The sequence below is a fragment of the Tauraco erythrolophus genome, chromosome 12 (genome assembly GCF_009769465.1).
Source record: "Tauraco erythrolophus isolate bTauEry1 chromosome 12, bTauEry1.pri, whole genome shotgun sequence".
Classification (NCBI taxonomy): Eukaryota; Metazoa; Chordata; class Aves; order Musophagiformes; family Musophagidae; genus Tauraco; species Tauraco erythrolophus.
In genome coordinates this window covers 15218161-15234697 of record NC_141476.1, presented here as the reverse complement: position 1 = coordinate 15234697, position 16537 = coordinate 15218161, and the positions used below count along the sequence as shown (strand labels likewise).

The following is a 16537-nucleotide window of genomic DNA, read 5'->3' as shown; positions in this document are numbered from 1 at the left end:
ATAGAGCCCTTGTCCTTTTGAAAAAGGAGACTAAAAGCAGTCTCTTAGTAGAAGAAAGAATGATGACTGATGTTAATTGAAACCATATAATGTTACTTAGATAAGACATTTTGGAGCACAAATACTGTGTTATTGCTAACAAAGTCACAGTCATAGTCAACAAGGTCATACAGAGGCAGAGGCTCAGTCTTATTCTGTACTGGGTGTGGTGTTACTGCTCTTGTAGAAATACTCTGCACTTCACAGTTACCAAGGGGAACAGTTACCAACTGTAGTTATGAAAACTAAGACTTATTCTTAAAAACGTTTCCAATCATAATTTTTAATCATGGGTGCTTGCATTTAAATCAAAGTACTCTCACAAAGAAATCACTCAGTAGAAAGGAGTACATGCTAATTACACCATAAACAGCTGGCTCACCTTTTCAGCCATCTCTGAAAACTTATTCAACCAATGGAAGGACACCTATACACTTAAGTGGACTTTGAGTCAGGCACTACATGTATACAGACATACAAAATACACTCTCTATATGTAAACTTATCTCTTACTAGTAAAAAATAAATGCTACTTTGGGATAATTTGCAATGTTTCAAAACAATTTTCAAAAATATAGGTTTTATTAAGAAAGCAGGAGCCTAAAAGAAAATAAGAATTAACATAAGAATGTCATTAGGGTCAGGGTTTGGCTGTCCCTCCCCGTAATTTCTTGTTATTCAATACCCCAATGATTATTAAATTAATCTGTTATTTAAACAGCAATCAAAAACAAGTCAACCCACATTTTCTAAGCACTGTCAACAAGAAAGAAAAACTGGGATTTTTTAAAAATCTGAAATGCTTTCATATTTTCCAGTAAGCTATTCCAGCTATTCCCTTTTATAGCAAGAAAACTAAAAAAACAATAAAGCATTACTTCTGAAAACTCAGATGATAGACTGTTGAATATTCTACAGCAACTTCAGTGCTGGAAATAGTTAATTGCTAAAGAGAAATGTTTTTTCTTTATCAATGTTGACTGGCACTCTTTCTGTTGAGTCAGAACTACACTAATGCCAAATGCACTTGGTATGGGTTTTAAAGGCATTGTGCTACTTGGGGATGTGTTTTTGATTAAATTTCAAGTCTTGGGCTAAATAAGCATCTCAATGCTGCTTGTAGTTTAATGAGGTATTGCCCAATGTGTTAGTCAATTTTTGATACAAGTAAGCATGTCAACCAAAGTTCTTCAGCAGTTCTCACTGGTTACATTACCAGTTTTTGCTTCCTGGTGATCTCAGCATTGCAAAATTTAATTGCTGATACTTAAAAATCACTAAAAATGTCCAAGGAAAGCATCCTTAGAAAGACAAAGTTGTTATAAATTAGAAAGGGTGATGGCTGTTATGATATTTGACCAGAGAAAGCTACCTAATCTTTTTAGTATATCCACTCATCTGTTTGTAGAACAAACCAAAAAGTTTTGTCTAATTGCAAATCTCGTTTTTGCATGAAAATTCGGATGTTCTCATTTAGCTTCATTTAGCAAAATACTATTAATTTCAACAGTAACTCAGGCTGCTATGAGTGTGGGCATAGATCTTCTCTAAGCACAGCAATTTACTCATCTGACTATTTATACATTAAGTATATATTTTAAAACGTCAAAGTTGCAAGGAACCATTTGAGTGCATAGTTGCCAAATTTGCATGTTCAACTGTAGAAACCATGGGTTTACAAATCAGGCAGCAGTTGCACAGTCAAACACTTAAAAATCTGCCCTTTTAACCTCTCCTGTTCATGTGTGATGACATACTGGACTTGGATGCAGATCAAAAATCTGGCCTTACTTCCAGTGACCCAGGGAGCAAAGCCCCCTTCTCTTTTAATTGCAGCACTCAGGGGTCCACAAGGTCAATACCAAAAACCCGAAGAAACTGTTTTGTTCCCAGTTGATTCTTTGTGCGCAGTCTTAAGACACAAAATAAAGAGAAAAGTAAATATGAGAAAGCCATATTTTCACTAGGGAAGCAAGGAAGTATGTAGCTACAATCATCCGAACCCTGGGAAAGACTTATGTGTGTGTTTTAATTATTCAAGATGAATGTAAGTGTTCCCTTTGCTGTGTTGTGTATCACATCTACATTGCCTGTTAAATTGATAGGAACTATTTATTTGATTAAACGCTGTCCCATATATGATATATTTGGCCCATTGGAGTGTTAGTAAGCAGACAATTATTTAATACGGAAAATCATCAGTAAACCAAATGCCTTCTCTTGCTTTCTCATACATGGGCATTGAGTGCTGTTCATTGTCAATGAAAAGAGGTAAATGGCAGTGGAATTATAGTTCAGGATGACACTGAGCCCTTCATGTGGATTTATAATGGCAGATCTCAGACTTCTCCACTGAATGCCCTTATTTGGCAGTAACAGATAAATAACAATACAAATTAGATTCAGATTGTGCAGGGTATAAGTACATTACTGTCAGGCATAGTGCAATCTGCAGACATTAAAATGGTAATGGTTTTTAAAACCAATTAATCTTGAGACATACCACCATTTGCTAAAATATTTCTGCGTTTCTTTCTCAGTAGAAGCTTGCCAAACTGCTGTACTTGATCGTGTCTAAAACGTGTAAATAAATATGCGGTTCAATTTCCCATGAAATAAATAATCATTTGCCTTTTCAGATGTAGTTAGTTTACTTCTAAACAAATCAGCTTGCCACATAAAACAAGCAAAGCATTGAGGGCCAATTTCTTCTCATTTGGAGCTCTGTCTATGTACATCAGAGTATCCCTGTAGATTTCCTGGAGTCATTTGGGCAGTAAATTATAGTCAGTCTTCTAGAAGACGTTTTGGGTTGTATTCGTTTTACTGTATCCATCTTATAGGACCCTGAAGAAAACCAAATGTACGCTATATTTCACCATACTTTGTTTAGACTGTATATTTTCACATCCTTGCTTTTTCAGCAACTGTGCCAAGTACACATGTGATACCATGTACATAAATGGTTTTGACCTATGCTCATGTTGAGTCACAGGTGTGCCATAGTCGAACTGCTCACTGCTGATCTTGGCAATGTTGAACAGATCTGCATCCCTGAGAGCTTGCTTAGGTGTGCATGGAAGTCAAGGAGAACCTTCAAGGGAAACTCAGCATTTTGCATACCTCAGTAGTTAATTGTTGAAGTCTCAAAAATCAAAATCTTGGTCTGCAGAGTCATCTTGCAACTCTCTTTTGAAAATCAGATCTTCCAGACTTGCAGAATACTTACAAGTGTTAAAAAGTCCTTATCTTTGCGGCAATGGTAGTAATAGTAGAAGCATGGTAGCCAAAATTCCAGAACTCTAGATGCCAAAAGACTTTTTTTTTCCTGTTCCTTCCTTCTAAAAAGTATCAAATCATGCAATTTAAACTTCTAGAATTGTTTATTGAAGGTCTTTATCTTAGTTTAAAATCCTACATTATGTGATTATAATGTTTGTCATGCAGGTGCAATTTAAAGTCACTGTATGGACAATTTAACTCTACCCTTTGATAATGTATGTTTTGAATGACCAGTTAAGGAAACACTGTAAGTTACTATTTTCATTTAAGAAAATAGGTATATGAAATAATAGGGCAAGACATACATAAGTTACCAGACAGGTCTGTGCCTGCCGGTCATTAGTTTTAACAATCCTTTGGACAGTTTTCAAGGGATTTTTTTTGTTTGCTTGTGGGTTTTTTTTTTGTTTTTAAACGGACAAAGTTTTTCAACATTCCTATTCTGTTTCAGAACTTTTTCGGTGTGCTTGTTGAATTTCAAGGAATTGTAACTGCTTATACACAGAATGCCACTTTACATAGAAAATTATTCTCAGTTTCTATGTCAGAATGTTCCCCAAAAAATCAAAACCTTGGAGTTTGTTTATTTAGTTGACAAAACCATGCAAATCTGTGTTCAAATTCTCTTTCTCAATTTGCTTGGCATTGTAATTGTCATAAAAAAGCTAAAAAAATTGTGATTAAAAAATGAAAGAATCACTATGGATCAAAGGAAGAAAAGTATATTTAATGTAAAAAAAAAATCTGACCATGGTGATCTTTTTTGAAGGGCATTTTTAATGGTAAGGAATATATATTGAATGAGAAAGGGACTCTATAAAGGAAGAGAAAGATGAGGAAGTGTACAGTGGCCTTTTCTTGCAGATGTGTGCAATGTCAGGGTTTTTTTTCTGTCAAGTAGGATAAAACATGTTCTCTCTCTTAACTCCCCACTTCCCTAATCTACGTCTTTCAAATCAGCCTTGAACTGAATTGCTTGAGAAGTTTATAAATACAACTTCTGCGTGGGAAGGTGGTGATCTCCACCCATTCACTGTTCATAGTTAAGCTCAGTAGTGCTACAAAATGTAAATATTACCACTACTTAAAAGTTAACATAATTTTACATTTTAAACAAGTAGTTATAAATATTAACCAAATGATAGAGAGTAGCTGACACAGTGAAAGGATGCTTTGTAATGACAGGAGATTTAAAAAGTTGTATGAGTTCCATAATTTATTGAGCCGAGTAGTAATATATATATCTCAAGGATGGCTTGGAATAGGAAAACTTATTAAAACTGGAAAACATTGCAGTGAATTTTTAAAACCAGGCACACTTGTGAAGAATTCCTATCACTAGGAAATTCATTTCAGTTTATAATATATTCACATTATTTTATAGTCCGCTTGATGAAAAAGAATGCAAATGGACTTAAGCATCTGTACATTTAGTACTTCTTTTTATAAAGGATTTGAGAGCTTAATAGATATTTAATAACCTTTGGCTTGTAAAAATGACACAAATTTTAAGATTTGAGAGCCATGCAGGGAACATTTATATATTACCTAAACTATTATAGAGTTATAACTAGCTATGGAGAAGATGACATGCAGTGTACTTTATTCTTTCAAATGTGATCTTCTCAATCGTTGCTGCAGTTTATATTTACAGAATAAGTTAACAACATCCTTGCAAAGCACACTGGAGGCACATCCAATGAGCACTTCAGTTCTAGGATTTATTGCCCTTTTGATGTGAATCTCCTGATCATCCCTGCTTTTTATACTTCAGTTTGTGTTGCATAGCTCTTTGCCAGAGCCGTATCAGTTTGTGGACTAGACCTAAATCTGTGGAAAAGAGCAGTTACCAATTCATGAAATTCAAAAGTTACTTTTATAGTGTCATGTTATATTTTTGAGCCTTCCTGAATCAGAGGAAATCAACTGGCTTTTTAATCTTTAAATTATATTTAGAATCCAACTTAGACATCATCTAATATTTTAAAAAACATTATCTGGGATGTCTCTCAATACAAACCACAGCTACTTAAGTAGGGCTAAAAAAACTCTGCTAAAAACACGTTGGCTAACATGCTATAGTAGAACTGTATTTTCCAGTCTGGATAACTTCTCTGTCCTCCCAGTTATCATCCTGCTAACCAGGTGCCACTGTCAAAAAGCAAAGTCCAAGCATTAAGAGACCTCTGATACGATTTGCTTTGTGCCGATGACTGTATCTCCTCAGTTGTTCATTGTGAGGAATTTCTCATAGCATCAGGTACCCGCTCTGCCTATGGAGACCCACTTATGCCACACTCTCAGCTCAGGTGTTTTTAGAGGCATGAACCTTGACTCATATTTAAAATTTGTGGGATTTCTGAGCTCGGTTTCTTTGCAAAAAATTTGCAGTCCTTTTTAAACCTAGCGATCTGAAACTCTCCATTATCTTACATCCTCATGAGGGCAGGCGACTGGACTAGAGAGCTTAGGAGCATTGTCAAATTCCTCATTATGCAAAGTACTTTTTCCATCTTAAATTCTGTATACTCAAAGCTTTTGAATGTTTGTAACACTTTATTTGAGAAAGCATCCTCTGATTGTTAATGAAAGAGGAAAGGCACTTCTGAGGTTCCCTCTCTGAAACAGAGTGGTTGCCAACCATGCCACAGCTCTCTGCAAGCCTTCAGCAGGCACAGGGACAGTGAAGATGATATTGTTCATTTAAATCCTTGATTCTAAACTTTGTTTTTAGTAGATATGTTTATCCTGACACCAAATTGTGCTGAAGTCAGTCAGGCTATACGTGGTAGCAATATTTTACTAGCACGGGGTCAGGTTGCAGGCCTGAGGCTGAGAGTTTATCTGTCTCTTTTTATGTGAGAGAACTACTAGCTGCTTTTTTTCATATACTTTAACTGCTCCAGTTCTCAGAACTGTTGTTATTGGCATATATGTTATTTTTATAAATTGCATTAGAGATACTCCATTCTCTATCGTCATTTATTTGCAAAAAAACCAAGTAGCCCAGTTTGACTGTGATATAAACATTTCATTCATTCATTTAAAAAATGTGATAAGTGAGAGAAATGCGGGTTGGAAATGTTGCCAGCAGCCTGGAAAGCACATGATAGGAGTTGGGAAACAGCACAGTGGATATCTGCACTTCAGTTGAATCCTTAAAGTTTGTTCCAGACCTTTAGGGTTGAACGTTTGCAACCAACAGTTATGTGAGTAACACGTATTTGAGTGCAGAGTGCGCGATGTTTTCCATTTACTGTACCCTGGTGCTGGTATGTTTTTTCTTTCTCTAAAAAATAGGAAAGATCAAATTTGACAGATATGAAATGTAACCCCAAAATAACAACTAGTCTTGATTCAAAATACTCAAACTTCATTAATGCAGGTTTGCACTCAAAAAATATGCTGAAAGGCCCAGAGGGAAATGGCTGGATTTACAGAGATGCTCAAGCATCGGCGTGCCCAGCAGGGGGTATCTGAGTTAAGTACCATGGAAATTCAGACTAGTTTTTTGCAACTTAGTGCGTGTGTTTATGTTGCAAAGTTGAAAATATTGTCCTCGGTTTATTTCAGTTCAAACTACTTACAGTGAAATTCTTCCATGCTTTGTAGGATTCGTCTGCACAGGCAATACAACTGGTAGCTAAAAGATCTTTTCTATGGCCTCCTAAAAATGGTTGATATGATTATATATGTGTAGGAGTGACATAGGCAAACACAAAAAAGAGATATTATTCTAGTCATAATTTGAATGTATGTCCCACATTCATCACTGTAACGTTAAACAGTAATATTAAAGTGTTCCTACGGTCATTACAGAAACAAATGAAAAATACACGTATGGATTTATATTTTTCCCCTTGAGTCGGGCTGTTAAAGCTCTTGAACATGGAATTAAAGATGAATCTGAACAGCCATTTAAATGTTTATAGGATTAAAGTCCCACCTAAGCCATGTGTTTTTCGGGACCACATACTCTACTGCACAGCATCTGTTGGCATAAGCATACATATAATAGCAGGATATTTTTGTAAAATTAAAAAAGTTTATTGTTTGTAAAAGGCACCATATAGCTCAATAATTGTTACTTATGAACAAACTTGTTTTAAAACAAAACACAATAACACAGTATTTCTGTGAGAAAACAAGAATTAAGTTTTAACTAGAAATACACAGCAGTGTTCTTAAACAAGTTGAATCGCTTTTCATGTTGGTGCTGTGCTCAAATGACAAAGAAATATCTTCTCCAGGATAATGAGAAGATATTTTCTCTAAATTTTTTGGTTCCTGAAATGTAGTTTTATCCTGTAAGTATCTTCAGAGTTCCGTGTTGCTTGTCAGTCATTTTGTTCCCTCAAACACTTTGCAACTTTTGTGACTGTTTGAAGGAAGAAGGGGAAAATGGATCTGAAAATCAGAGATTTCTGAATCCTATTATTGGGAATTTTATTATCAACACATTTCTTTAAAATCAGGTGTGTCTAGGACTCTGTAAGTGGCTGCCTATTAGTAGGGAAACCCCAGGTCTGTGTTCAGTTTTCATCCTGCTCAAAAATTAACACCAATGGACAAGGAAATGTATTACCTCTCCTGCATGGAAACACGGAGACTAAGCTGTTTAACAGTAATATCGATTTCCTTTAATAGAACATATTATAGTCAAATAGTAGACGGTAAACAACTGAAAGGTTAAGTTTGCTTAGGTGGACAAGAGACATCTCTGGTGTGTTTGAAATTGAATTACCTTAGCTTTGCCTGTTATGGATCCAGCTGGGTTAGGAAAGGGAAGTGGAAGCCAGCAGCACTTCAGAGACAAGATATTAAGCCTACCACATACAGATTTTGCACCTTATGAGCCAGGTAGTTGTAGTGAAGCAATGACCAGTGTTAAGCAAGGAAATCAGTGGCTTAAAGAAGGGTGTGATCTTCAGGTTGGCCAGTAAGCTGATGGTCTTACTTCAGGAGATATAGCAGCCTCATGACTACAGCTGCTGGGAAGGAACAAAAGTCTAGCTCTGCCTTGCTGATGCTGTGCCTGGTTTCATCCATGTGGGAGATGCTCTGAAATCCCTAAGGGGACAAGCCTGCAGAGGCCCCACAACAAAGCCACCGCTGCAGCCACTAATAACTTTCTTCCCTCTGTCCGTTTCCCACAGGGCACTGACACTGCTTGTCCTATCACCCCTGCCCTGTCCCCTCGTCTTGGAACATCTCCCTCCTTCCTAGGAGTGTCAGCTCAGTCCCTACTGCCCTGAGTATATCTCCTGGTTATTCCTCCTTACAGGAGAAAGTAATTTTTGTAATAAGAAAAAGGGCTGACATTTTTGAAATTAGGTGGTTTGTTGTTTTTTTTTTAAAAACATAGTCAGTGAAAGAAATTATGATAACAACATAATGTATATTATAATTGTATGGAAACTTTTATATATATAAGCAAAAGGAAGAGATTCAAATTGGAAAAAGAACCCAAACAAACAAACAAACAACAGGTTTGAAGGTAGTTTGCTGGCTCTTTTAGAACAGGTGTAGTCTGTACTTAGCTTTAGGCATCACATTTCACCCCGTTCAGGATGCATTTCTCTGTAGGATCACTATTCAGCCATGAAAGAGAGAGAAAGACCCTCCTGCAGAGGATGATTCAGACCATGGAAGCCAAGCTCCTGCTCTCAGTTATCGTTGAACAGTCTATGTCTCTGCATGTACTCCATTCAGAGAGGGAGGTGATTATCCTTCTCATGTAAGGGTTACATGCATGAGGGCAGCCGGTGTGACTGTCCTCCAAGATGTGTATTGCAGTCCTATTATGATGCTTTTCAAATTCTAGGCTATCTTAAGAAATTAGAACTCATTCTCTGTGGGAGGAGTCATTTAGCCACTAGACACATTAAAAGTGTGCTTTCTTATCATGCCTTCATAAGCATGACTTTAGCATATATAATTATGAATGCAGCCGTACTTGCATTCCAAGTTTTTTCCTGTTTTATTCCACAATGAAAAAATAATTTTCAAGGAACAGATTAATAAATACTTGCATTTTTAGCAGATATTTACTATTTCCAATAAAACATGAAGCTGCTGTTTTGGTTTTTTTTCCAAATAAATGTATATTATATTTATGCAGATGTTTTTATACAGGCCGATACAGAAATAGGTTAGAAAGGAACAGATAAAGCATGTGAAATGTGAGAAAATTGTTGTGTCATTCTCTGATTCAAAATACAGACTTGCTTGCAGATATACTCTCTGTTCTTATTTCTCCTTCATTAACAAAACAGTTTTACATTATCAGATTTTCTTCTTCCTTCTCTCTCTCCCCCATTTCAAGTATTAAATTTCTTCCTGCCTCACCTTCCCTGCAAAGTGAAGAAGCAGTGTGTGTTCAGGTCTAGTTTAGGCTTCTGAACCTGCACATCAAATAAACCAAACTAGTTCCTCTGTGCATGAAAGACAGAGGAGAAGGTATTAATAAGGTTCTTATTGACCCAGTGTGGCTTCAACATAATAGGAACCTCAACAGTTTATTCCATTTTTTATATGGAGACGTATGCAAGGCTTTTTCTGTGCTGTCACTATCGAATGATGTGATGATACTGGTGTAAAGGAAAAAGGTTCAAATCAGATAGTTTACGTTACTTAACACAAAAAGGGCTTTAGCCTTTAAATGTGAAAATTTCTCCATAAATATTAAACACAGGCTACTAACCATAGACTTTCTTTGATTGTTGAACCAGCAATAAAGTTCAATAAACCCCCTTACTCTGTCACTGGGAGCTGGCTGCCGTATTGCCAGTGACACAAATGGCAGCCTAAGCTAGCAGGTGTTCAGAACTGCTTATTGTAGTAGAAACTGGAGAGACTCACAGTGGAGCTCACTCAAAAGACAAGACCATTTTCTTTACTTTGTCAGCAGCTCTCTTTATTTCCCACCGCAGTGATGGAAGCTGTTTTCCTGGAAGTTTTTCTTCCTCGCAACTGGGTCTTGGCGTACGCAATGAAACGTTTTGTTGGAATATTTCAGTATTTGAAAGACTTTGTTCTGACTGTGCTTATGCACCTTTTGTTTTCTGTGAATGTTCAGTTCCTGAGACTTACTGGCATGAACATTCACTCAAAATGAATTTCAAAGATGCATGCGCGTGTCACCATGGAAACTGAATGTTGAACTCAAACAGAAGACCTGCTGCTGGGATGATTGTGTGCTTTATCCAGTTTGGGCATGGAAGCAGCGCCATGTGAATTTTCTGAATAGTCACAGAGCAACTGCAGTGGTTATGATTGGCAGAAACTTCTTTGCCATTGATCTAGAGAGGGTAAGCATACCTCTTGACTGTGAAATGATCTTAAATTACAGCAGCTGAAAGAAGTATAATTTGCTTGTGCAGATGCTATTAATAGAAAAGAAAGCTAAATTGGACATAACAATTTTTTTGCCCTTAATTATTTGCTCAACTCAATCTCTGTCTTCAATCCTGTCTTCACTTGTTGATACGTTAATCCTTTGCCTGTGACCTCACAATTCAATGCCTGGTGAGGGCACGCACTCGGCTTTACAACTTCATTTCAAGATTAAGTTTGAGAATTGTGGAAGGGAAGCCATTCATTTACTGCTTCTGGAAGATAACATTTTCTTTGGAATTTACCTCAACTATGGTGGATGAGAAGCTAGCTGTTCCACTTTGCAAGATGTTAGTTAAGACATTATTATGCACTGTGGAAAAAAATGCTGCAGTGAGCCTAAAGTTTCATCTTTTTTTGACACTCTAGATGACAGTCACATGTTCTGTGACAGTCACCATAGGGTTAGATGCTTCACAAATGTCTGTATTAGATAAACGGACTGCAGATTTATAAGAATATTCACTGTCTGGTAAACTGAACCAGTGTAATTAGTTGATATCTATCATATAATTCCTAAAGTAGAAAAGGTTTTTTTACTTAACCTAATGTAGTGCTTTTTGCAGTTCCTTTAATACATGATTTCCAGAAATCCATGCATATACTGCATTCCTCAAATTATCAGGTCTAGCAAAATTTTCCGTATCGCTTAATTCCTACAAACTTTTGTACTTTTTGAATATTCAGTCAGAGAAGCCACATAGTAATTTACGCAGCATCACAGTTCTGTAGTGAAAACTTTCTTCCGGGTTAAAGTGCTTTCTATTTTCCTTTCAGCTAGGTGAATTGATAGGAAAAGCTCCCAATTTTTTTTATTTTTTTTTTTTCCCCCACTCTTCTTTGAGGAAGCAATAGCCTATACTGCACAGCCCTTATGCCACCCTAGAGAAGTGGGTGAAAGAAGAAACAAAATGGGAAATGTGCCCATCTTTCGTGAAATGACACCTTTAAGCCTGGCTGTGTGGTACCTGCTTTCTCACAGGCTTCAGTATTCACCTGGAGAGCACAAAAAAGGGCTATCACAAAGGGGCTTGGAGTCAGGCACACTGTAGGTACAAGAGAAGAGTGATTACTCCTTCTCATCAAAAAGACATAAGAATCATTTAGCATCCAGTTAATTGTTACAGCACTTTAAGCCTTTCAGGTCCTTTTCTGAGCTGGTTTTAAAGACAAAATAAATATAAATTTCAGACTACACAAAATCCAAATTGTGCCAATTTCTGGGAATTAAATTAGTTTGGGGTTTTTTTCTGTCCTTTAAGGTTTGATTTATTCATAACTCTTTTGAGAAATTCATGCAGTACAATTTTGGTGTTATTGTCTGTTAAAGATTTTCCCTCCTTTCCTTTTATTGGCCCCATTTCTCCCACACACAAACCCACAAAGCCACAGATGCTCCATTACAATGATGTCAGTCTTGCTACATGCTCCAGCTGTTTGGTAGGTACATTTATAAAGTTCAGCCTTTTACATTATGCCATAAATGTATATTTCATGTATAAACATAAAGCTAACATATTGCAGATCACTCTAAGTGTAATTTTAATGGAGGTTCAGTAAGTTTAAAAATACTGAAAAGTGTTTAATCTTTCCGTTGGCAATATTTTTATAGTGAGTTTTCCAATTTTTTTTTTTTTTTCTGAAGCTAGGTTTGACTATTCCCTACCCCCTCCGCTATTTCTTCTTCTGTGATCTTTGGAAAAAGCAGGGAGTTATTTTAGTAAGACAATATGTATTTTAAATAAAGATGGCTGAGGAAAAATATGTTTCTCTCCACATCTTGGTGCTCAAACCCTCACTTGGTGTTCTGTACATTTACCAGCATACTACACTGGAAAACACCTAATTCCTGGAATTGCCAGTTTGCAATGATACTCGATATGACAGATACTCTATTGATGCAATATATAAATTCTGACAGATTGTTTTAAAAATTTATCAAGAATTGGGTCTGAGCCTTAAAGCCTTCCTTTGTATTGTGTCCTGAATTTCAAAGAAAAGGCTAAACAGTGCCTATTTGGCTCTGCTTCCTCCTGCTTTTCTCTTTGGTATGTGCTTAAGAGTTCAGCTCATTGTAACTATGTGGATCATTGAGGAGTGCCCACAGGATCCTTCCCTGGTCTCCCCTGGGTGCTTTCCTTCTTATAAGCAATGTCTTTATTTCTCACTCTCCTTTTGAGTTGCCTACTTTGTCTTCATTTGAATGTGGTGCTGAGTTATCACCATATTTGTACCATATAGTCATCATTGTTCTAAAAGAAATCTCCTCGCTTAGGAAGATTTTGAGGCTTAATCTCTGTTTTGTTGGCTCTGTAATAAAATGACTCTCACGAGGACAGATGAAAGCTGAGATCTTTCTCAGTAGTTCGTGTTGATTCAAGCAAGATCCAGAGCGAATAAAGGCCCCAATGTGATTGTAGAGACTAAAGTTTGGGACCGTGAGTTATGACTATATGGCGGCAGAAGAACCTTCATTATTTTTGCAGATTAGTTTCATGCGTACTTAGAAATTCCAGATCATAAATACATAGCTAGGTATTTGTAATAGAGCAGAGATTCAATATTGAAATCTGAAAAAGAAAAATCTGATAAACTCCTTGGTAATTCACTTGTGTCCCAGCTCACTCATTAACATATCAGCAGTATAAGCCTATCCATTCTGCTCCACCTTTCAGCATCATGTACATCTTAAAATGGACAACTATATCATGTGAACTGAGGGAAGCATTGCCCAAGGCCCTCTGCTTCTACAAAGTGTGGTTATACAGTATGATAAAGTCAATGATACTTGTGATTATAATACAGATGTTGTTGACAAGTTCAAAAAACCCTAATTTCTGTTGCTCAGAAATAGAGATAATTTCACCATTATTTGATTTCTTTTTAATTTGCAGGTCTTTTGTTATTCAGCAAATCCCAAGCAGCAATCTCTTCATGGTGGTAGTAGATAATGAATGCTTCTGTGATTCTGTCCCACCAATTACCATGGCACCTATAGAAATAAGATATATCCTTTTATTTGCAGAGTTGTCGGAGAAAAATTTATTATGTAAAATTTGCATTACATGACTTAAGAACACATCATTAGCCATTGTAAAGTCCTGTGGCTGTTTGAAATTAAGCCAGCTGAGAATGCATTTTTACTTATTTTTAAGGGGGATTCACTTTTTTTTTTTTTTCCCCCCTTGAATAGTCAATACAGATTAAGCAAACACACTTATGTGCATCTTTAAGTATCATAAGGTCATGGTCATCTTTTGATAGCTTTCAGATTAGGCCCTAAGTATGTAATTTCCTTATGAGAATGGAGGTCCTGATATTAGAACTTATAAAACTTGTTACAATATAGATAACTTTTTCATTTTAAGGTTGGACTGGACTGCTGAAAATGTTTCAGAATCCCTCTTTCCAAAAATATAAAAACATAGCAAAGTAAATATATCACTTGATTTTTAGTTGCCTCACTTTTTAGTTTGTGTTGTTCTGTAGTTCAAGATTTGTTTTCTCACGTAAGTTGGAATTTAGCAAAAATAGCCCGCAGTGTGCTTTTATTGCAGAGTTATTATGGAAAGACAGGTTAGCAGTGTAAGTGCAAATGATGCTGTCTAAACTATGGATCACTGAGGAGAAAGTACGAGAATTAACTTCTTTTTCTTGTGTTGACACATATCACCTTGGGTTTCTGATGGAGAAAAAGGAAGGAGGTGATAAATTTTCACTATATTCATTTCAGAACACACACAAACTTAGGACATTAAAATGCAATGCTCATATCTCTCCTTAACTACCTTGTACATAATGAATCCCTTAAATGTGAACGTTTAAAATCTCAGAAGATAAGAAGACGCCCAGAATCTTGTCATGGATTTCACCCTGAAGTAAGTTTCTACCTACTTTTCCTTTCTTTTAGACTCTGGTGGATGTTTTATTTCTTTAAAAAAATAAATAGGAAAACTATCTTCTAAGATGAAACATCAGGAAATATTCTGAACACTCAGAACACAGTAGTAGAGGAAGTGAGTGATATTGTAAGTGCTGCAAATCTTTTTAGTACTCCTACAGACAATGTCTTGACGCTATTTTTGTAGGCTGTTTTGTATCATATAAGAGAATGTGGTAGGATGTGAGCACAGACTGGCAGCCAGGAATATCTGAGAATTTACTCTGGCTCAAACACTGACCACAAGATTCCTCATTAGTGGTGGTTGGGAACTTTGTGCTGTTAATGTCTTTTTTCAGTAAGTAGCTTCAGTATCTCAACTGTCATGCTATAATCATTATGTTTACACATAGTATTGCTGGGGAGAGATCACTACACATACTTAGTGATCTGTGTTCTGCATAGTACTCTTAGTTGTATAGTACCAAGGAGATCTGATAGAGAACAGGATGTGATTACAGTGGCTTGTACAGCATATGTTGATAGATGTCCGTCTTACTCTGGAGTAACATGCCTTTGATGGTGTAATGCAATGTGGAATGAGACCTAAAATACGCCATGGAGGGGATTGTGCAATGCTTGTTGATTGTGCTCACTTTCAGTCTACAATCTAAACTTGTTCACATGAACAATGAATATTACTACATTACCTGTATTAACCTGTATTACGTCCTGAGTGTATTTAGTTAATGGATTTTGTTGTTTGCACCAATACTCTTCTGCTTATGTAGTTTGATAAATAATCATGGATCATAATTGAGTGTAATGGCTTGTATTTATTTTCATTTGTTTGTTGTTTGTTTGTTTTTTCTTTAGGAAAATGCAAGAGAATGCGGTGGTGTCTCAGGCCTTGATGCTAAACCTCCTCTTGTTCTTCCTCTGCTATTGACGATTTTCTCAAGGTGACATTGACTGATGTGTTCAATTGGCATGCTAATACATGGATAAACTGTGGTTCGGGAAATGGTACAACATAGAGGACATGAAATATAGTCAGAGCATCAGCATTTCATGATTTTAAACTGTTGGTGATATAAATTCTTAAAGATATGTTGAAAAAAGATTTATCTTTTTACTTTGCAAGTCATGGAGATGTGAATTTGGCATATGGTGGTCATGATTCATCAAAAAAGGACTTGGTAGATAGAGGTGACCATTGCTTTGTCTCATTGAAAACAATTTAAAACCGTGTACTTTTTCAATAAAGTATATTAAAATCATAATTTCAGAGTGTATTTTAACTATGATAATATATTTGTTCTATTATGATGGGAAGAGAATAAGTAAAAGATGTTTTCTTATGCTTTTAGCCTATTTCTGAAAAGATTTAGAGGAGAAAATGTTGAGTTAGCTTTTATAGTAAGACAGAATAGCTTTTATTAACAAGTCAAGGAAACACATGTGCATGTATGAAGCTGAGCAGGTAATATGCTGTGCTGATTTATAGTGAAGGTTTGGTTTCTGGAAATAGCTATAAAACATCTCAGCCACATTTAGAAAGTGAGCCAAAGCCTGATTAAAGCCTTTCCCCTAACTTGGGCAAGGTTTAGATCAAATTGGTGATTTGGTTGCAGATGACAAAATTAAATACTTTTCATCTGTTACCGTTTGTGGGAAGATGTGTAAAATAACCTATATAAAAGGATGGTACTGCTCTGTTAGTGTTCTGCCCTATAGACACCATGTCAGCTAGGAAAAGCTTGTTATGAGGAAATTCATAAGCAGAGAAAGTTTGACTTACAACACATCTGCATCAGCAGAACTCATTATGGTTTTCACTGAGAATTCATTGAGGATCACCTGCAGTGAGCAAAGATCAAGACCAATATTTTTTTATTCTAGGCCTTACGTTCTGCTTTGTAAGGGAAATGAAAAGAGAAA

General features: G+C 36.2%; 1 protein-coding gene across 3 annotated transcripts in view; it reads left to right on the top strand.

Moving 5' to 3' along the window:
* The window catches only part of CACNA2D3 (calcium voltage-gated channel auxiliary subunit alpha2delta 3), a 445975-nt gene extending 430413 nt beyond the window's left edge, over positions 1 to 15562 (top strand). For all 3 annotated transcript variants that reach the window (XM_086618882.1, XM_086618881.1, XM_086618879.1), the window contains 3 exons: positions 13611 to 13723; positions 14512 to 14594; positions 15473 to 15562. In XM_086618882.1, coding sequence (XP_086475008.1) covers positions 13611 to 13723; positions 14512 to 14594; positions 15473 to 15562 — 286 coding nt within the window. The remainder of the gene's footprint in view (positions 1 to 13610; positions 13724 to 14511; positions 14595 to 15472) is intronic.
* The last annotated feature ends 975 nt before the right edge of the window (positions 15563 to 16537 follow it).